Source organism: Macrotis lagotis, chromosome 4 (assembly GCF_037893015.1).
Source record: "Macrotis lagotis isolate mMagLag1 chromosome 4, bilby.v1.9.chrom.fasta, whole genome shotgun sequence".
In the NCBI taxonomy this organism is placed as follows: domain Eukaryota; kingdom Metazoa; phylum Chordata; class Mammalia; order Peramelemorphia; family Peramelidae; genus Macrotis; species Macrotis lagotis.
In genome coordinates, this window is record NC_133661.1 from 81,247,851 (window position 1) to 81,269,328 (window position 21,478).

General features: G+C 37.9%; 1 protein-coding gene and 1 long non-coding RNA gene across 3 annotated transcripts in view; one reads left to right on the forward strand and one right to left on the reverse strand.

Annotated features, from left to right (window-relative positions):
- The window catches only part of LGI1 (leucine rich glioma inactivated 1), a 67,493-nt gene that overhangs the window by 8,903 nt on the left and 37,112 nt on the right, over positions 1-21,478 (reverse strand). Inside the window, exons 3-5 of one of the 2 annotated variants that reach the window (XM_074233340.1) lie at positions 20,954-21,025; positions 20,789-20,860; positions 3,517-3,588 (exon numbers count right to left, since the gene is read on the reverse strand). In XM_074233340.1, the coding sequence (XP_074089441.1) occupies positions 3,517-3,588; positions 20,789-20,860; positions 20,954-21,025 (216 nt within the window). The remainder of the gene's footprint in view (positions 1-3,516; positions 3,589-20,788; positions 20,861-20,953; positions 21,026-21,478) is intronic. The other variant, XM_074233341.1, reaches the window with a different exon arrangement.
- On the forward strand, positions 17,014-21,223 carry LOC141521131 (uncharacterized). Its single transcript, XR_012477851.1, has 4 exons — positions 17,014-17,148; positions 17,739-17,894; positions 19,825-19,921; positions 20,870-21,223. It is a non-coding gene; the product is annotated as an uncharacterized LOC141521131 (long non-coding RNA).

Below are 21,478 nucleotides of genomic sequence, written 5' to 3' on the forward strand. Positions count from 1 at the left end.
ACACAAGCTCCTGCATCTAAAGACTCCAAGAAAAACAGAAATTGGGCTCAGGCTATGATAGAGCTCAATAAAGACTTTGAAAATCAAATGAGGGAGTTGGAAGAAAAACTGGGAAAAGAAAGGAGAGAGATGCAGGAAAAACATGAAAATGAAGTCAGCAGCTTAGTCAAGGAAATCCAAAAAAATGCTGAAGAAAATAGCATGCTGAAAACCAGCTTAGGTCAAATGGACAAAACAGTTCAAAAAGTTATTGAGGAGAAGAATGCTTTAAAAAGCAAAATTGGCCAGATGGAAAAAGAGATAAGAAAACTCTCTGAGGAGAACAAATCCTTCAGACAAAGAATAGAATTCAGGGAGATTGATGAATTTACCAGAAATCAGGAATCAATACTTCAAAACCAAAAAAATGAAAAATTAGAAGAAAATGTGAAATATCTCATTGAAAAAACAACTGATATAGAAAACAGACTTAGGAAAGATAATTTGAAAATTATTGGAATACCTGAAAGTCATGATCAGGAAAAGAGCCTTGACATCATTTTCAAAGAATTACTACAGGAAAATTGCCCTGATATTCTAGAAGCAGAGGGCAAAATAGAAATGGAGAGAATCCACCGATCCCCCAGAGAAAGAGATCCCAAAAAACCAACCCCTAGGAATATTATAGCCAAGTTCCAGAACTCCCAAGTCAAAGAGAAAATATTACAAGCAGCCAGAAGGACACAGTTCAAATATTGTGGAGCTGCAGTCAGGATCACACAGGACTTAGCAACAACTACATTGGAAGCTCCTAGGGCTTGGAATACAATATACCGGAAGGCAAAAGAGCTTAGAATGCAGCCAAGAATGAACTACCCAGCAAGGCTGAATGTCCTCTTCCAGGGAAAAAGATGGACTTTCAATGAACCAGGGGAATTTCAAATATTCCTTTTGGAATGGCCAGAGCTGAAGAGAAGGTTTGATCTTCAGATACAAGACTCAGGTGAAGCATGGAGATTGGAGGAGAGGGGGGAAATATGAGGGACTTAATGAGGATGAACTGCATGTATTCCTGCATAGAAAAATGACACTGATAATACTCATATGAACCTTCTCAGTTAATAGAGCAGGTAGAGAGAGCTTTTATAGTTGAAGCACAGGAGAAAGCTGAATTTGAAGATAAAATATGGTATAAAAATGGAGTCAATAGAAAAAAGGGAAATGGAATGGGAGAAAGAAAAAGGAGAGGGGGAATAGTCCAAGATATTTCACATAATAAGATTTTTTTTTTTATTACAATGAGCTATTGCAATGATATGGAACGGGGGAGGCAAGGGAGAATGAGGGAACCTTTGCTCTCCTCAGAGATGGCTAGGAGAGGAAACAGCATATATACTCAATGGGGTATAGACATCTGGAGTAAGAAGGAGGGGGGAGCAGGGGGAAGGGGTGGGAATGTGAATAAAGGAGGAGAGGATGGACTATGGGGAGAAAATGGTCAGATATAACACATTTTCTTTCTTACTTCTTGCAAGGGGCTGGGATTGGAAGGCCTGCCCAGGACCATGGGGCCAGGTGGATGCTGGGTTTAAGGGGTGGTATGGGGGCTTAGGGCTTCTTGGCTCCAGGACCAGGGATCTGTATGCTGAGCCAGTCAACAACCCTACAGCAGAGTCAGAGTGAAAGGAGAGAGAAAATAGAGTACATGGTAGTGGAGAAATAAGAAAGGAGGGAGTTGCGATCAGCAATGGCAACAGTGGAAAAATATGGAAGTAACTTTTGTGATGGACTTATCATAAAGAATGTGATCCACCCATGACAGAGTTGTTGGTGTTGGAACAAACACTCAAGCACATTTTTTGTTATTATTATTTGGGGGAGGGTGCAGGGCAAGTGGGGCTGGATGGCCTGCCTGGGGCCACATAGCAGGGTGATCTTTGGGTGTCTGGGGCAGGATTTGGACCCAGGTGCTCCTGGCTCAAGGGCCAATGCTCTGTCTGCCACCCAGCCACCCCTACTATTATTACTATTTTATTTTATTTGGGGTCTTTTTTTTTTTTTTTTGGTTTTTGCAGGGCAGTGGGGATCAGGTGGCTTGGGCTGGGTGATTGTTGGGTTTAGGAGGCTGGATATGGACTCGGGTGCTCGTGGCTCCAGGGCTGGTGCTTCGTCCATTGCGCCACCTGGCCATACCTACAATTATTACTATTATTTTTTTATTTTAATTTTTTTCTCTCCCCTTTACTTTTTTCGCCCAAGCAAGTCTATCTATATTCATGGGGGAGGAGGGGTATTTTGTTTACTTGTAAACAAGAATATTTTATTAATGTAAAAAAAATTTGTACAAAATGAGAATAAAAAATAAATTTATAAAAAAAATAAAAAATAAAAAAATTAAAAAAAGAGCCTAAATTATAGGGATACTATGAGACCTAACTCATTATTGAGACATTCCTAGGAAGCCAATCTGATTTCAGACTTTCTCATGGTTCTGTTCTAAAGTAAGAGGATATTCAGACTCATCCAGACCCCCACATTTAGCCATGAGGAGAAGTTTCTAACTAAGTTATCTCCCAAACCAATCCAATCTTCCTTAAATTCTATTGTTTAGAGGTAGCCTGATTGGAATCAATATGGTTCAGAGTAAATCATTATAACCTGAATGCTTAAACCAAATCCTAGAGATGATTTAGGACTGAATCAGTAGAAAGGGGTTAATGGGGGCTTCATTAATGACTTGATAGTGCAGAGTTAGTAAAGGCTGGAATAAAATGCCTTAGCGCTATACTAAATGAAATAAAAAGTTATTTTATATTCTAAAAGTCCTGAGTAATCTCATCATAAGATTTGCAAATGGAGTACTATGCAAATGGAGATACTGTTATACTTGTTTTACTATTATATTTTATTTATATTGCAGAAATCAAACACGTAATGGAGTATTATATTTTTACCGAATTCCAAGCTATACTCCTTGCTATCATGCTATTTTTCAAAAAGTTCTATCCTCTTAATACAAACTTCTAATTCTGAAGTTTTGTTTTGTTTTATAAAGGCCTTTTTATTGGGAAAGGATTCAGGATAGAATTCCCTTCCTGGAGCTTAAGTCAAATTCCTGAGGATGAAGCCTAAAGATTTTTCTCCCAATCAGAAAGTAACTTTCTCCACATGCCCTCCTCCCCCACCAACTATTTTTATGTCAAATAATTGATGGCTTTAGCTTTTCATCATTAAGATGACAGTTTCCCAGAATTCCTTACATTTTTCTTTGTCCACATTCTTGGATCTCTTATGAGGGGGAAAAAATCTTTATATTTTAAGGCAGTTTTCCTTACTCCTCTCTAGGTTCACTAGATTGGAAAAAGGTTTTTATGTTATGTATTCAGAGTTACTAATGGCAATGAGAAACAGTAATATTGTGGAGTATTACTTCTTAAAAAAGGCAGACCAAAAACTGCAATAGAACATAAATACAATTATCTAATTTAACTAGTTTTCTTATTATTGTTTGGAAATTAATAATTGTTGATATCTTACACATTTGTTAAAGAATCCAGGCCTTTGAAAATATCTTTGGGGAGTGTTTGGAGATTGTTGTTTGCAAGACTCCTGGGGGAAAAAAAGAAAGAAAAATTTCCCATCAGTCTGATTAGTGTAATATTCAAATGATCTGTCATTAGAAAGAGGAAATGGTATGAATGCAAAAGGTCTGTTATGATCATCATCATATTATCATTTCAGTTCTTTCAGTTATTCATACATTGACTTGCATCACTTTTTTCTTATTAAGATACTGTCTATCATTACATTTTCAGTTCCTACTCTCTTTGTTTCATCACACACTCACCATTTTTAGCACTTATGCAAGATGGCAGAAAATGATTTTTGGATGTGATTATCCTATAGAAAAAAGAATAATAACAACAATAATAATGATAGCTAGCATTTATATAGTCCTTTAAAGTTTGCAAAGCACTTTTTAAATATTATCTCATTTGATCTTTACAATATCACTGGGAGATGGGTTATATTATTACCCCCATTTTACAGATGAAGAAACTGAGGCACTTAACAGTTATTTCTTGTTGAGGATCACACAGCTAGTAAATGTCTGAAGCTGGATTTGAACTCAGATCATGCTCACTCCAGGTCCTGATCATCACCTTATCACCTCAAATATTACATAGATATGAATATAATCAAATATCCCTGGAATAAATTCCATGATCTACATAATATTGCTTCTAAGAGAATATATACTCCAAACTCTAAACAACTAATTTATAGACAACCCATTTCTAAGTTGGATATTGACTGCACTTGTCAAAGTAATGCTAGACTACCCACCCATTCTGAAAATTATCACCCTTAACAAATTGTTCCTATTTTAATAGGGATTGATGAAATGCCTCTAAATGAATAAATGAATGAAAGTTTTTCTACAAGCAAGAAAAAGTGTTGTCTTTAAAAGGAATCCTTTCATTAATATATGTGCATACTTTAGAATAAACAGATTTGACTAAAGTTTTGGACTGAGCTATCATCCATTGCTGTTTAAAAACTATTGTCTTCATGGAACTCCATAGGAAGGCAATGAAAACTATTTAGGTAAAGTCAGAGAAAGCAAGAGAAAAATGGTCAGATACATAAGGCCTGATATGGAAGACATATATGTGCCTATAGAACAATCAGTGTAGCAAGTTGAGAGAACTCTACTAAACATTACCTCCATTGTCTATTTTGAAATTAAAACTCTGTAGCCTGTCCTAGATCTTCTCCTCAGCCCCCTTGGATTTTATTCACTTTGATTTGGATCCTTTGATTGCTCCAGAAATATTTTGCCTCTGGTCCTTCATCTCCACAACCTATATCCTGGTTAAACCTTTTGGGTTTTTTCCCATAAGGCTCCTTTATGACCCCTTACCTTAACACAAGAATTTCTTATTGCCATGATACTTCCTCATCCTGCCCCTTGGTGGGATTGGAGAAATGGTGAGATATTAACACTATGTCTGCAATAACTTAATGGGTTCTTTCCAGCAAGGGCTTGCCAAAATATCCCACATAAACCATAACTGGTGATGTGAAGGCTAGTTGGAGTATGCTGGTTGTGAACATTCTTTGCATAAGTGCAAACCTTCACACTGGGAAATCTCAACATAAGAATTCATTCTAGGCTTGAAGAGGGAGATGTGAGAATTCCCTGAAGTGGTACAGTTTCATAGCTTTGTAAAAATACAATGAAAGATATTCTAAGTTTCTGAGATTCAGGACAGAGAATCACCAAAGAAAAAAGTTTCTATGGGCACCATACCCAATTAATGGGGAACATGAGCTCCTACTATAGGCTTTTAGTTCTCTTGAGACTGAACATTTTTTGCTCTTCTAGCAAAAATTGTGAATGGAAGACAATCCAACCAAAGTCCTGAGCTTACTTGAGACACCTGATATTTGCAAAAGAGTATAATGGATATATTATCATATCTACTCATCTGGATTTTCCAATTTCAGTTGTTGTCTAATGTTCTGCCCTCTATTCTTCTAGGTGGTTGGGTCGATATGAGTTCCTTGCTGCTGAACAGCATTTCTGCAGTTTTTGTGAAACTGTGGTTGAGGACATCATTCATTATGCTAGTTAATCAGTATCCTTTGTTCTAAGAGCCAATCCTCCCTTAAGAAAACATTTACCTCTGAAGATGAATTTTCATGCTTTCTGTTTAAGAAAGTAAAAATGATGTAACTCAGTGTTTCTCCTTTTGCCGTAGCCTCTAGAAAACTTTCAGCCAAATTCATTGTTCTGGTGCTGTTAGATTCAGCTAAACTAAGGTGCTGGAAGACATCTACCCTTTCTGCTTCCTTTCTACACTAGTTTATCTTTAAATTCCTTATCCTGTACTATAGTTGAGATGGTAAGCAACTTCAGGCTATTTTAGATATAGGTGAATACATCTGAATTCTTCCATATTTTTTATTAAGTATATTTTTTAAAGCAATCTGCTCTTAGGAATAAGTTAGGCACTTGTGGCAGCTGCACTAATGGTTTCAGCTCATGAAATTACCATTAATAAATAATCATTTCAGTACATTAAGCAGTATCCTAGCAACCCAAGACAGTTAACATAGCTTCCAAAGGTATCTAACCAGTACATTAAACAGTATCCTAGCAACCCAAGACAGTAAATGTAGCTTCTAAAGGTGTCTAACTCTCTAGAAGGGAGGAATTTACATATTATGAGATTTCAACTCATAGAATTTACATCAACAAGTATTATGAAAGAGCCTCTTAAGTGGTTGGCTGGAGGTTAGATTCTGCAGAATATACAAAGAAGCACTGTGATATCTATATATATCTATATCTAATCTCTATCTCTATCTGTATATTTGGAGAATTAAATAATAAGTACCAAGCAGTATTTGATTAAATTCCAAAAGAATAATACCCATTAAAAATGGAGTTCTGTAATTCCATGAGGCTCACACTGAGGGGTAATTCCTTTTTTTTTCAATTAAATCCAAATACTATAGGGAGAATTGATGCTATAAAACTTATTTTCATGGAAACATTTGTGATAGGTTTTAATTGGGAGGAGGGGAGAGAATACTAGGGTTCCTAGTATTGAGATCCATATGTGGAAGGTACTTCCAAGTGGCAGAAAATAATGATTACTAAAGCTAAAGTTTTGCTAATTTCATAATTTTTTTCCCTGAACTTAACAAATACCAGATTACAATGGGCATTTCCAAAAATATAGTTCTCTCTCTGTTCACCCTAACCTCCACAAAAGTGTTTTGCTTCTCACTACCATTTCTCCCAATTAACTCTTCTTTCTATCATCCCCCCCTTTAACTCCTTCCTTTTCTACTTTTCTGTAGAGTTCTTGTCCTTCATCATCAAAGAAGACAAACATGCTATCACTGTGGTTGAGACAAATTGCAGTGTGTAAGTCATTAGCTCAAAAATGTGAATCTCTATTTTGTGCTACTTGCTTTTCTTTGAAAATGTATAAGAAATTCTACTTATATAACCTTCTTTTTCTATTAAAATTTATTTTCCCCTGATTAGATAGAAAAACAATTTTAACATTCATTTTTAAAAATTTGAGTTTCAAATTCTTTCCCTTCCTCCCTGCCCACTCCCCTCCTTGAGAAGTAAGCAGTTTGATATAGGTTATACATTTGTAGTCATGCAAAACATATTTCCATATTAGTCATACTGTGAAAGAAAACATAGACCAAAAAAAACTTCATGTAAAAAAAAGAAAGTTAAAAAAGTATATTTCAATCTGTATTCAAACATCAGTTTTTTTTTTCTGGGAATGGATAGCATTTTTCATCATAAGTCCTTCAGAGTTGTCTTGGATCATTCTACTGCTGAGAAAAGCTAAGTCATTCACAGCTGATCATCTTACAGTATTGCTGTTACTTTGTACATAGTACATTTCAAATTACATAAACTCAAATCTTTCCAGGTTTTTCTGAGAACATCCTGCTCATTATTGCTTATAACAGAATGATATTCCGTCATGATCACATAGCACAATTAGTTCAACCATTGCCCATTTGATGGACATCTTCCCCATTTCCAACTCTGCCACTAGAAAAGATCTGCTTTTAAATATTTCTGCATATATAGGTCCTTTCCCCCCCTTTTTAAAAAATTTCTTTTTGGATTCAGACCTAGTAGTAACTGCTGGGTCAAAAGGTATGCAGTTTTGTGGATCTTTGGATATAGTTCCAAGTTGTTCTACAAATAATTAGATCAATTCATAACTCCTTTAACAATGCATTAATGTCTCTTTTTTTCCCCTCATACCCTCCAACATTGGTCATTCTCCTTTTCTGTCCTATTAGTAAATCTGATAGGTAGTAACTCAAAAATGTTTCAATTTGTGGTCCTCTAATCAATAGCAATTTAGAGCACTTTCTCTTATCACTATAGATAGCTTTGATCAATTCATCAGAAAACTGTCCATATCTCTTGGTCATTTATCAATTGGGGAATGACTTCTATTATTATAAATTTGACTCAGTTCTCTATATATTTGAGAAATGAGACCTTTATCAAAGACACTTGTTTCAAAATTGTTTTCATGGTTATGATTGCTAAGGATTATTTCCCTGTATCCTATTCCCCTGCTTATTTTTATTTATTTTTTTGCAAGGCAATGAGGATAAGTGATTCACCCAAGGTCATATAACTAGATAATTACTGAGTGTCCGAGGCTGATTTGAACTCAGGTCCTCCTGACTCCAGGGCTGGTGCTCTATTCACTGTATCACCCAGCTGCCCCCCCCATTTATTTTATTTTCTCTCTCCTTTCACCCTACCCTCCTCAAAAGTGTTTTGCTTCTGACTTCTGTCTCCCAATTCACTCTTTTTCTATCACCCTCCTCCCCCATTTTTTTTATCTCCTTCCCTTTTTACTTTCCTTTAGGGTTCTTGTGCTTTGTCATCAGAGAAGACAAAAATGATACCACTATGTCTGAGACAAATTACAGTGTGTAAGTCATTAGCTTTCAATTGCTCAATTCTAATTTTAAGGAATTATTTTCTTCAGCAAGCTTCTGTACCTCCTTTCCATTGGTCTAATTCTACTATTTTTAAGATTTTTTTTCTTCAGTAAATTTTTGTACCTCTTTTTTCCATATGACTAATTCTGCTTTCCAAGGCATTTTTCTCCTCATTGGTTTTTTTTTTTGGTACCTCTTTTTACTATTTGGCCTACTCTGCTTTTAAAAGTGTATATATTTTTTGTGTCTTCTTTTCAAAGCTATTGAGTTTTTTTCATGTTTTTCTTGCATCACTCTCATTTCTCTTCCCAATTTTTCCTCTATTTTCTTACTTAATCTTGAGCTTTCCATGGCCTGAGAAAAAAATTCACATTTTTCTTGGAGGCATTGGGTATTACAACTTTGACTTTGTTATCTTCTTCTAAGAGTGTGTTTTGATCTTCCTTGTCACATAATACCTTTTGGTAGTTAGAATTATTTTCTCTTCTTTTCTCATTTTTTCTGCCTATTTCTTTATTTTTAACTATTTGTTAAAGTAGAGCTCTACTTCAAGGGTAGAGGCACACTGCTTCAAACTACAGGGGTTTGGGGTAACTGTTTTCAGAAATACTTCTAGGGACCTGTAAGTTTTCAGTTCTTCCAAAGTGATATGATCTAAGGAAAGGTATGTCTCTACTACTCTCCTGGCTTGTGCTCTGATCTGACAGTGACCACAAGCACTTTTGTCTGTCCTGGAACTGTGAAGAGGGTCCATTCTCCACTGTGGCCCCAAACTCTGGGTGCCAGTGCTCCTCCTTGCCTGATAACTGCCATCCAGGACTGTGAGCTAGATCCAAGTATCCGAGTATAGGCAAAGAAACAGTCCCGCCTCAGTGCCAGCAAAAAGACCCTTGTAATCTCTTTTTGATCAGTATCAGTTGTTCAACCCCCTTATTGTCTGTAGACTGAAAGCTCTGGAACAGCTGCTGTTGTTGCTAAGACTCCCAAATCTAACTTCTGGTTTGCTAGGCTGGATCTGTGTTGGCACTGCCTGTGCCTGACCATGCTCCACCCTCACCCAGGTGGGGCAGACCTTTCCTGTTGACTTCAGTTGTCTTGGACTGGAAAATGATTTCATCCCATTCTTCTTTTTTTGTGGTTCTACTGCTTCAAGATCTGTTTTAGAGCATTATTTACAGGTGTTAGAAGGGGTTTGAGGGAGAGTTCAGGCAAGTTGCCTTTTTTTCTGTCACTGTGGCTCTACCTCTCAACATGTAATTTTCTAAGTTGTGTTGTTTATTATTCTGTCCTTTCTTATTTTTCTTTCTTCTCTCTCTCTCTCTCTCTCTCTCTCTCTCTCTCTCTCTCTCTCTCTCTCTCCCTTCTTATCTTTCTCTTTCTTCCTTTCTTCCTTCCTCCCTTTCTTTCCCTCTCTTCCTTTCTTTCTCTATTCCTTCCTTCCTTCCTTTCATACTTTCTCTTCCTTCCCTCCCTTTCTTTCTTTCTCTTCCTCCCTCCCTTCCTTTCTTCTTTCTTCCTCCCTCCCTTCCTTTTTTCTTTCTCCCCCTCCCTTCCTTTCTTTTTTCTTTCTCCCCTCCCTCTTTCTTTCTTCTTTCTCCCCTCCCTCTTTCTTTCTTCCCCCTCCCTTCCTTTCTTTCTTTCCCCTCCCTTCATTTCTTTCTTCCTCCCTTCCCTCCCTTCCCTCCCTTCCTTTCTTTCTTCCTCCCTCCCTTTCTTCCTCCCTTTCTCTCTCCCTCTCTCCCCCTCCCTTTCTTCCTCCTTCCCCTTCTTCCTTTGTTCCTCCCTCCCCCTCCCTTTTCTTTCTTTCTTTCCCCTCCCTTCATTTCTTTCTTCCTCCCTTCCCTCCCTTTCTTCCTCCCTTCCCTCCCTTCCTTTCTTTCTTCCTCCCTTTCTCTCTCCCTCTCTCCCCCTCCCTTTCTTCCCCTTCCCCTTCTTCCTTCCTTCCTCCCTCCCCCTCTTTTTTCTTTCTTCCCTCATTCCTTCCTCCCTTCATTTCTTTCTTCCTCCCTCCCTCCCTTTCTTCCTTCCTTCCTCCCTCCCTCCCTCTCTTCCTTCCTCCCTCCCTCTCTTCCTTTCTCCCTCCTTCCCTCTCTTCCTTTCCTCCTCCTTTCCTTCCTTTCTTCCTTCCTTTCTCCTTTTCTATCTTCCTCCCTCCCTCCCTTCCTTTCTTTCTTTCATGTGTTACCCTATCCCCAACTACTCCCTCTCCCCACTGCTCCCAATACTCCCCTTTGGAAAAATAAAAATAAACTTCTGTAACAAATATTCAGTCAAACAAAACAAGCTTTATCATTCTGTCCATGTCTGAAGTTTCCTATTCTGCATCTTGATTCTTCCTTTTCTTTGTCAGAAGGTAGGTAGGGACCTTCCTTTTGATCAGTTGTTCAACACCCTATTGGTCCTCTGGAATTGTGGTTTAACCTCACAATTTTGCCCAGTCTTTCAGAGATACTACCAATCATTTTCAGGGTCAGGTGCACAGCAGATGCTCAATACATACCAATTAACTGACAGACTATCTGAACCTGAGAGCAATCCAGGAGAGGTAAATCACAGAAATCTAGTTTTGGAAGGAACCTAAAAGATTATCTAATTTGGCTCTTTCATTTTACAGAAGAGCCTGAGGTCCAGAGAAGTGAGATAATTTATCCAGAGTCATAGAATGACCTAGTAGCAGAAATGGGCTGACTTTTAGGATAGTGCAATTAATACCATATGGCCTCCAAAGTAAATCTAACTTATATTGATATTTTGTTGATCTTCTCAAAGATATTATGGATATTAAGGAAGGGATCTTAGAAAGCATTTAGTTCAGTCCTTTAATTTTACAAATGAAGAAACTGAGGCCAAGAAGGTCAAATTATTTGTTCAAGGTCATGTAGGTAGTAAGTAGAAGAGCTGGGACTTGAACTCAGGTGCTATAAGTCTAATTTCATCTCTTCTTATTGTACCATGTATTGCCTCCTTCCTTGCCTCCTCTTGCTCTGCAAATTACAGATCAGTTGTTAAATAAAATAATCTCTCTACATCTCTTCTTTTAACCCTTAGAAGTAAAACAATCTATTCCTGTACAGTCAATGTACATGTCAGACCAGTTTCTAAGCCTGCTCCACGTCCTGAACTAAAAAAAAAAATAACTGTATTTATGGAGAGAGAGAGAGAGAGAGAGAGAGAGAGAGAGAGAGAGAGAGAGAGAGAGAGGGAAGGAGAGGGAGAGGGAGAAAGAGAGAGAAGGAGGGAGAGAGAGAGGAGAGAATGTTCATCCAGGTCAATAATGATTCAGCCTCCCTTGTTTTCCCTGTTCTAGAATTGCTAAGCCAAACAAGATGTTCTTCTCCGCCCAAGTTGTTCCTGGCTTCCAGGATGGAGATGACCAGTTGGAAATTACACAGAATATTATCATGGGAAAAACAAAAACAAAAAATTGTCCTAGCTCTGTCACTTATTGTGTTACCTTGGGCAAAGCCCTTCTCTCTGGGCCTTACTTACTCATCTACAAAATGAGAGAAATGAATGAAGTGACCTATCAAAATAAAGTGACCCTTAAGCTCCAGAAAAGACTACAATTATAGTAAGTTTTTGGTCTAAATTAATTGGCAATTATAAAATTAAAAGTAACTAGTCAATTAGTTTAAATACGAGAATGCCAATTTAGCTTATACCTAGTTGTTCACAAAGCAAGACTACACTTTTCCTGTGACTATTGTTAATATTATATGGATCCTAAAGCAAAGTCATTGAAGACATGTGTTGCCTTGGCAAAAGGGTATGCATTACATTAGAATGTAAGATCCCTGTGGGCAGAGCTGAATCCCTTTTGTGTTTGTTTCTCTGGTTCCTCACCTAGTACTTGGCAAAAATAAATGTTTAATAAATGTCTATTGATTGAAAGATACAAAATCAGGGCCCACTCTAGACTGGACATTTGAGTCCTTTATTTAAGACTTAAATTCATTGTTGACAGAGAATTGCCAAATGACCACAGACAGATAGCCTTTGCTTTCAAATAGGAATCAGGGTAATTCCTTCTATTTTAGTATTTTCTTTGTTTACATGAGAAAAAAACATCATCCAGATCTGAAAATGCAACCAGCTGTAGCCCTCTCCCCACCCCCAGAACAGAACAGACCAACTCAAATGGTACAGTTTCCCAAAATGTACTGTCAGGGCTATTGGGTTCTGTTGTTAAGAAAGTTCCGCCTACAGCCATATGTGCCGGCCTGTTCTTCTCTGCATTATAGATAGCCTCATCCTCATTTTTAATCTCACTGAATCAGAATTTCTTAAAGAGCAATCTTTTAAAGTTCCAAAATATTTTAAAAATATATAAGCTCCTGAAGTTATCATTTTGATATTGTAGTTGTACCAATGGTTATTAAAATCCTCACTTGCAAAAAAAAAAAAAGATCTGAGCAGGTTTTTTCCAGGGAGCTATTTATTTTTACCTACATTTAGGTTCACACCACATCTCAGTATCTCAGTTAGAAGACTGAACTTGGAGTCAGGAAAACCTGTGTTTTTGTCCTGCCTCTGACTTACACTAAAAATAAGAGTATGGATAAGTTCCTTAATCTTTCAATGCCCCTCAGGCAACTCTGTAAAACCATAAGTTACAAATTCAATTTTTATCAGTGAAGGGAGTTTTCTCACCTTGATATTTCCCCACATAGAGAGAATCATAGGTTTGGGGTGGGAGAAGGGAGAAAAATATGGTAAAATGGAAAGATCATGGTCAAAGGGGGTCACTAGAGCTATGTTTTCATTCCTACTCTGACACTTAATAAATATGTTACCTTGGACAAATCATCTTTCTTCTGTGAGCCTCGGTTTTCCGAGCAATAAAATGGAAATAATAATCCTCACATTGTCTAGCCTCCTTCCCCTTTCCTAAGGGTATTATGTGACTCAAAGGAGAGATAATGTCTGCAAAACATTTTGGAATCCTTAAAGCAATTTATAACAATTAAGCTATTAAGGGGTTGATTGTGAGATAAGCATGCTTGTGTATCCTCTAACCTTCAGAAAAGTGCTAAATATGTGGCAAAGACTTAGAAGATACTTGAAAGGAGATAAAAATTCTTCCCAAATGTTACATATAAATATATGCTCCTCCCCAGAGAATTGGATCACAGTCTACCTGATGTGATAGCTTAGGAAATATTACTAATAACTCATGGACATTGGAAGAGTATTGTAGGATGCTTGGAATGATGCTATTACTACAGCTATAAGCAAATTTTAAATTGGTCTCTAAGGGAATGTTTAGAAGATTGAAGTAAAGATTAGCTTGTCACCTTTTTAAGATAATTCAAGAAGCATTAATTCAATACCCTTTAGGCCCTGGAGATACAAAAACAAAAATTAAATTAATTCAACTCATTCTACTTTGGGGAAGAAATTTCAGATTCCTCGGGAAGGCTTTCTAATGAGGCTGTGAATTCCAAATTCAGTCCCTGTGCCTGGAATTAGCTGATTCTCTAGCCTTTTATAGTCTTTGTCTAAGCACCTACTGGTCATTACCTTGAGTTTCTTAGCTTTGGAATCTTCCATTTCCTCCTACCCCAATTCGCTGTGCAAGTCAAGCCTTGAGTCAACTTAATCAAAGTCTTCCTTCTCATTGGGCAACAGTATATTTTCTGCTTTCATTGGGGTTGGAAGAATAGTTCTAAAGTGAATAGGTGGATAGTCAGAATAGACTAGTAAATAGGGAGTCGGTCAGGAAACACAGACTTCAAGTTCTACCATAGGCTGACTGTCCTTTAATCTTCTCAGCCCTCCAAGAAACTAGTACTATCGATTGCAAAGAAGGGACTAACCTGCATTGGCAGAGGGAGTGCCCCAGTCAAAGAAACCATCAATCCTCTGCCAACAAAGTTGAAACTGAAATTTATAAAGAAACAAAATAAATCAACTCCTGAAACAAGTTGCTTTTTACCTTGAAATACGTGATCAGAAGTATAATGAAGGAACACTAAACCCGGAGCTAAAAATCCCAGAATTTCTGAGTTTCAGTCTTTACTGTTCCCCTTGTAAATCATATGTCCTCAGATGAGTTACTCTATGTATTTGGATTCATTTCCAAGGTCTTTTCCTAATCACTGTGAAGGCTTGAAGTAGAATGCCAGGAAGGGTATTTGGACTCCAAAATGCCAAGAGAATTCAAAATACTTTTCAGCAAGTAGGATTTTCAAAGGTTGGCCAAAAGGAGAAATTATTGGAGAATAAAAATCTCATCTAATTTTCAATAAATTCTCATGAAGGCAGATTACTGGTATGGAGAGGCAAATTAATAATCCCCTCACATTCAGAGCTAAATAAATTCAGGCAAGCAGAACCAGCTCATAGATTTATTAGCCAGCCCCAAAACATAAGAACAAAGCCAGGAACAAAAAGCCAACTAAAATCTCTCTGAGAAAGCCAATATGAGCAAAGAATCAAAAAAGGAAAATGCAAATCAATGAGGAACTGGATTATGCTGATGTTTGAGGGTGATGATTCCTTGGTGCCTTTTCTATTCCCAGACAGTCTAACTGGGGGAGAGAGGGTCCAATAAACAGATGATACTAACCTTTCAATAATTTTTGCATGCAGTTTTTAAAATAAGAGATGGTTGGTCATTCCCACCAATTAGTAACTATGTCTAAAGCCAAAGATCTATGATGTGAATTAAATTAGAAGCTAGAGACAAAAAAAATTAGAGACTAGAATGTCCATCTCGTTTGATTTTTTTTAATGACTAAATCTAGTTCCCTTTTAATATCTTTTTTGTTTCTTTTTACTATCTTCTGATAGTCAGTGAGACCCAACAGCTTCAGGCATATATACCTGTAAGTGTTGTATATAGTCCATGGTCGCTCAAGTCCAGGGCTTTTGCAGTTCCCTCCCTCATGCCATTTTCTGGGTCAACCTCAACAGCAGCATTATACTAAGGATAAATTTAGTATCAGCTTACTAGTGCTGGGACTGAGAAGGGCAGAAGAAGCCATGAATTATAGCAGTAGCCTTGTTTGTATAACCTTCTGTCTCTAAATGGTATCAGGGGCCAACTCTGGCACTCTTTCTCTTGTCATCTATTTCAAAGACTGAGGGCTGATACTAGTGATGTCGCTATGAAAATATACCTGGTTATAAAACTGATGAGGAATTAGCTGCTGCTAATAGGATCTCTCCTAGAGTCCAGGGCAAAACACTGAACTTTGGCCAAATTTATGTTTGATTCCAACCTTTTTTTAATATTCCACACCTTTTCCCTGGAAATGCCAACATTCTGGAATGTCCTTCCAGAACTGATTTCTTCTCTCTACCTTCCACTTCCCTCATCAGGGTACCTCTAACTTTTCATCTCTTATTTGGCTCTAAATAGATTGCCAAAAGAAATTCAAACCAATTCTTTGTCCCGGAGCTCTGCCCAGCCTTATTTTTCACTACTACTACACTCAAAGTGTATTATGTTTCATCTACTGTCCACTGTCCCCTCCAGACATTCTATGCTGTTCTATCTCCACATCTTCATTTATGTTGACCCTTATATCTGAAAGACCCTATCCATGTTCATTATTCCCTTGAAATTCTCCTCATCCTTTAATGCTCAGCTCAAATGCCCTTACTAGTTAATAATAATCCTTCACCTTAGTGCCTCGTGTTCAATATATTTCTCCTAAATCATTTTATATTTTACTTGTTTGCATTTGAATTCTCCTAAATCTTTAGAAATTTATATCTGAAGAAACTAGAACCAACTAATATCACCCTCTTTTTCTGGCAACCTCTTTTAGCTGAGGTAACTGCTAGTCATAAAATTTAAATGACTTACCCAAGGTCACACATATAGTATGATCAGCAGAGCTGGCATTCGAACACAGGTATAGTAACTCCAAATGCAACCTTCTTTCCATCTTACTTTGTTCCTCTATAAGACTTGGAAATTAATTGGGAACGAGGATCATGCTTTATTTAACCTTTTAGGAAATCCTATTTGATCTTACCTCATTCTTAGCATAGTTCTTAGTATACCACAAATTCTTAACAAATATTTATTGACATTCTCATTTCCTACTGAAACTGATGCAGTAGAGAGAGTTTTGCCCTGGAATCAAGAGGGCCAGGGTTCAAATCCAACCTCAGACACTTACTTGCTGCGTCACCTAGGCAAATCACTTAACCCCATGCCCCAAAGAAAGAAAGAAATTAAACTTATCTGCCATATGTCTTACTCCTCAAAGTTATATCTCTGTCTTTAAGCTATCAGAGAGTTACAGACCTGGAAGAGACTTTAGAGATCCTCTAGGGTAATCCCTACTCATTTTATATACAAGAAAACTGAGACCCAGAGTGAGGAAATAGCTTCCTAAAGGCATTTGGCTAACAAATGTGATAATGAGGAGAAACTAAAGTCTTCACCCTACTTCAGTCTACAGCCATGAGATAGTTGGAAAGTCCTTTTCATCTGCATTTCAGTGACCATGGCAGGGCATTGGTTTCCCAATCACAATCCTGCTACTTATGTCATAAAGCAGCCCTTCCATTGGCTGCCCTCATTAAAGCTTCCAAAGATACAAGTCGAGTTCCAGGTTTCCTGTGGCCACAGATCTGTGGATCCCAGTCTCCAGTCAGGAAGCTGTACCAATATTGAAGTCCAGAAGGCAGGATCACTTGTGGGTGAGTATACCCTATCAGGATTTGGTCTTCTCCCAGAAAAGCTAATTGTAACTAGTCCTGTCTCAGAGAGTGCAGCAAATCAGAACAACTGTTCTGTGTCCTGGCTGTGGGGCTGGGGAGTGACTCAGGAAGGCAGCTAGTATGGGGGTAGGGGAATAGTAGGGCAATGGCAGAAAGAGATACATCCTGAGATGGTCCTAAAAAAGAAATGAGGTTCCTACTTATAGTTGAACTACAACTTCTTTCAACACCATGGCAAAGGAGTGAACATGTGGACACACGGTGAGGGAAATCCTTCCTTAGCATGGAAGGCAGGAGTCTTGGGTTCTAGTGCCAGCTCTAGTGACTTTTCTGAAGGTTTGAGTTTCCTCATTATGAATCAGACTATCTCTGAGGTTCCTTCTATCCAAAACAGGCCATGGTTCTGTAACTGCCTCCCCCTCTGAGATTGTCTTTTCATGATGATTTTTCCCCTTCCAAGAGGTCCCTTAAGGGATTCTAGTGATTTGGGGAAAATATTTCTCCACCTTGTCCATTATGCTGTTATAATGAGGGAAATTATATAGTTCTGCTTCTATCTTCTCCCCTAGCACATCATGAGTACCAAGTCCTATTTTGGACTCCACATTTTTGGTGATAGACAAGCTAGAGTTCACCCAAAAAAGAGTCTGAGCCTGGAAGAAGGTACTGCATGTGATTCAGTTGGAAGACTTATTACTGTTTAACTTGGAGAAAGAGAAGATTAGGTATGTGGCAAAAGGGGTTGGGGAGAAGGGATGATTATAATTTTAAAATATTCTCAGGACAAGTTTCAGAGAATAGAATAAAGAAAACAAGTGGAACTTATAGGGAGGCAGATTTCAATTCAATAGCGGGACAACTTCCTCAAAGTTTGAGCTAAACTAAAACAGAAGGGACTACCTCAAAAGTCAGGGAATCACTGGTGGCTTTCAAGTGGGAATTGTCTAATTCCCTTCCTGGGATTTTTAAGAGGAAATTCTTGATTCAAATAATAACTGAATTAGGTTATCTTTTGAGTCCCTTCCTACTCTTATGTTTGCTCATTCTATGAACCATAGACTGTAATTTCTTCAAAGGCAAGGCATCATGTTGTCTTAACTGAGTCTCTAGGACACATGCCTGCATATGATAGGAGTTCCACAATGGAATTATTTTTCTCTTGTAGAAAAAAAATGGGAAAAATTGAAGGGTGAGGTTAGCCTCACCTTATGGGTTACTCAACCCTATATCACCATAAGATGGATAGCCTTTGCCATGACCCAAATTTATCACTCATTTTGATCGGGTGGCCCATGTAGAATGCTGGCAGATACAACTGGCTGAATTTGGAGGATTATTAAGCAATCACTATTACTACTCTTAAAAGAGAATCCCTTCTCATTTATCAAGAGAGGTCTGGGTCCAAAGATTGTCCTCCAAGTAGGCAGACTGAATAGGAATCTTCATGGTGGGTCTTGAACCCATGCCTGCCATGGTATTCCAGATCCCTGGCTGACCAGTCACTCCTTAATTAGGTTATGAGCTCCTGGAGAGCATGGACTGTTTTGTATTTCTTTTGTCCTGTCTACTGAGTACATAGTTGGCTCTTGCTAAATACTTGTTGAAATAGATTGAATTGAAGGGAATGTGTTCCCAACTGAGGTCATAAGACTTCCCCCATTCAGGGCTGTAGTCCTTTAGTATTTGGGGCACTGCTCCATTGATTTGGGGATGTTCAGGTCCCAGCTGGAAGCTTTCCCCTTCCTGCCCCCCCCCATTCCTCCATCCCCACTACCATAGTGAGGGAAGGCGGGAGATACAACAGAGCAGTATGAGGATTCTCTGGCTTCCATTGTTACTCAGACATTTTTAGAATGGCAGTGAATACTTGGCATCTTCAGAGTGCAACTGTTTGTATTTAATCAGAGTAGGGGAAAAGAGAGAGAAAAAAATATCTAATGACTTCTAGTGTGATTGCCTCCTCTCAGACCAACTGCTGAGGTATAAAAACCACTTGTGCCTTGTAATTTTATCTAGGGTCCCATTCGATTCAATCAGAGGCATTTATTCAGTACCTGCTGGGTGCAAGGTTCTATCTAGATGTTAGAGATAAAAATAAAGCCACTTTAAGGTATTACAAATATTATCTCATTTGATCCTCACAACAATCCCAGGAGAAAAGCACATTTATTTCCTCCATTTTACAGATGAAGAAACTGAGGCAGAGAGTGGTTAAGTGACTTGTCTGAGGCCATACAGCTGGAAAGTGACTGAGGCTGGATCTGGACAGGTCTTTCTGACTCTAGGTCCAGAACTTTAAAGTACCAATCGGTTACCTTTATTTATTATATAAAAAGACAAAAGGAAGCAAACATGCATTTATTATGTTCTAAAGCACTTTATAAATATTGTCTCATTTGATCCTCACAGCAACTCTGGGACGTAGGTGCTGTTATTATTTTCCTCATTTCATGGAAGCAGACAGAGGTTAAATGACTTGTCTAGGGACACATAGCTAGTAAGTGACTGAAGCTGAGTCGAAACTCTAGTCTAGACTACTGGCCCAGCACTCTATGCTCTGCTCCAGGAAAGAGTACCTACTTTTGAAAAGTATATATAGTTTGCATTAGTGAAGAATTCACAAATGATGACCTTGTTTCTATTTTTTACTTTTAGATACCATTTCTGAATTTATCTTGAAATATCAACTTTTAGTGCATTCTAAGTCATTTTTCTGCTTGGGGATGTAGGTTCTTCCTGAAGAGGAAATCAGGTGAGGAATATAAAACAATAGACTTGAGTCAAGATTTGGGTCTGAATCCTAATCTGACACCTTTCGATTATGTGACCTGACCACAAGCAAATCATTTAATCTAAGCATCCATTTTCTCATCTCTAAAATGGGGATAACATCCAGATTACTCGCCTTATATGGTGATTGTGATGATCAAAGGGAAACAATGTACAGAAAGCATTTTGCAACTTTAAAGTAGCATAAGGATGGTTGCTTTCATTGGTGTTTGTAAAATAAGAATCCTTGTCTCTGCTCTAAAACCCAATCACCTTATTCCAGAATGTAATTTAGGGCTTATGAGACTCAATAAGTAATTCACTTACCAAGGAAGTATCTGTGAGGCATGACAAATTCGATTACAAATTCCACTTGGAACAAATAACTTGGCATCATTTAGAAAAAACAACCATGAGGGTGAATTTATTTCGGACTTTTCAATCCCTTATTTACTTATCATATGACATGTACTGAAGCTACATTTTTATATGAGTTAATACCAAGTTTATATTGCACATATAGGAGAATATTAGCAAAATCAAAGATTTAAATAATCATTTATTCATGATGAGAGAGGTGACCTGTGATTTTTGGCAATCCAGAATTAGTTTTTTTCATGATTTCTTTGTAAGAGATTGTTTTCCAGATCACATTCCTTAGATAATATCCAAATTAATTTTTAATCACTCGAACACACACCTTTAGCGATATGTTAAATGCAAGTGAGGACAGGAAACAGTACAGATTTTAAAATAACCCATGACGTCCTTGGTGATCCCTGTACAAATAATCAGTTGACTGAATATCAATCAGCAAGAAGAAGAAGGAACACGCAACCTCTGTACTTACAGGTGGATTAAAGACTTTAGGCCCCGAAAACTATGTCTTGAGATTGACTTGATGTTGTTGTTTTCTATGAATCTGCAACAGGTTATAACTTTTTAGTCAAACAACGACAGCAGCTGGGAAGTTCGTGTACTGAATTGTGATGAGAAACCCAAGAGGCTCACTTACAGGTACTCGAGGTGAGGGAGGCCAATGAAAGCGTCATCACTGATTACATCAAAGGAATTTGATGTGAACAACCTGCAGAGAAGAAATATGGGTTAAAATTTGAAACTGTGAAAATGGCAATAATCACCAGGTTTTCTGCCTCTAATCCCTATGCTGGTGGAAGCTCAGAATGGAAAACACCTGCTGGCTGCCTCTGATGTATTCCTCTGGGTAATTTCTGAAGCATTTTAGCAACCCCAAATTGTCTGGCTATAAAAAACTTGTAGCATATGTGCTAATGTATCGCCCTCCCGTCTTGTACACATATCACACACACACACACACACACACACACACACACACAATCTCTATCTTTGTGTCTGTATTTTTGTTTCTTATACATACTTCCTTTCTTTTTCTCTCTTTCCATCCATCCTTTCCTCCCTCTTTCTTTCTCTCTCTCTGTGTTTGTCTGTTCCTATATTTTTGTCTCATGCACATTTCCTTTCTCTCTCTCTCTCTTCTTCCTCCCTTCTTCCCTCCCTC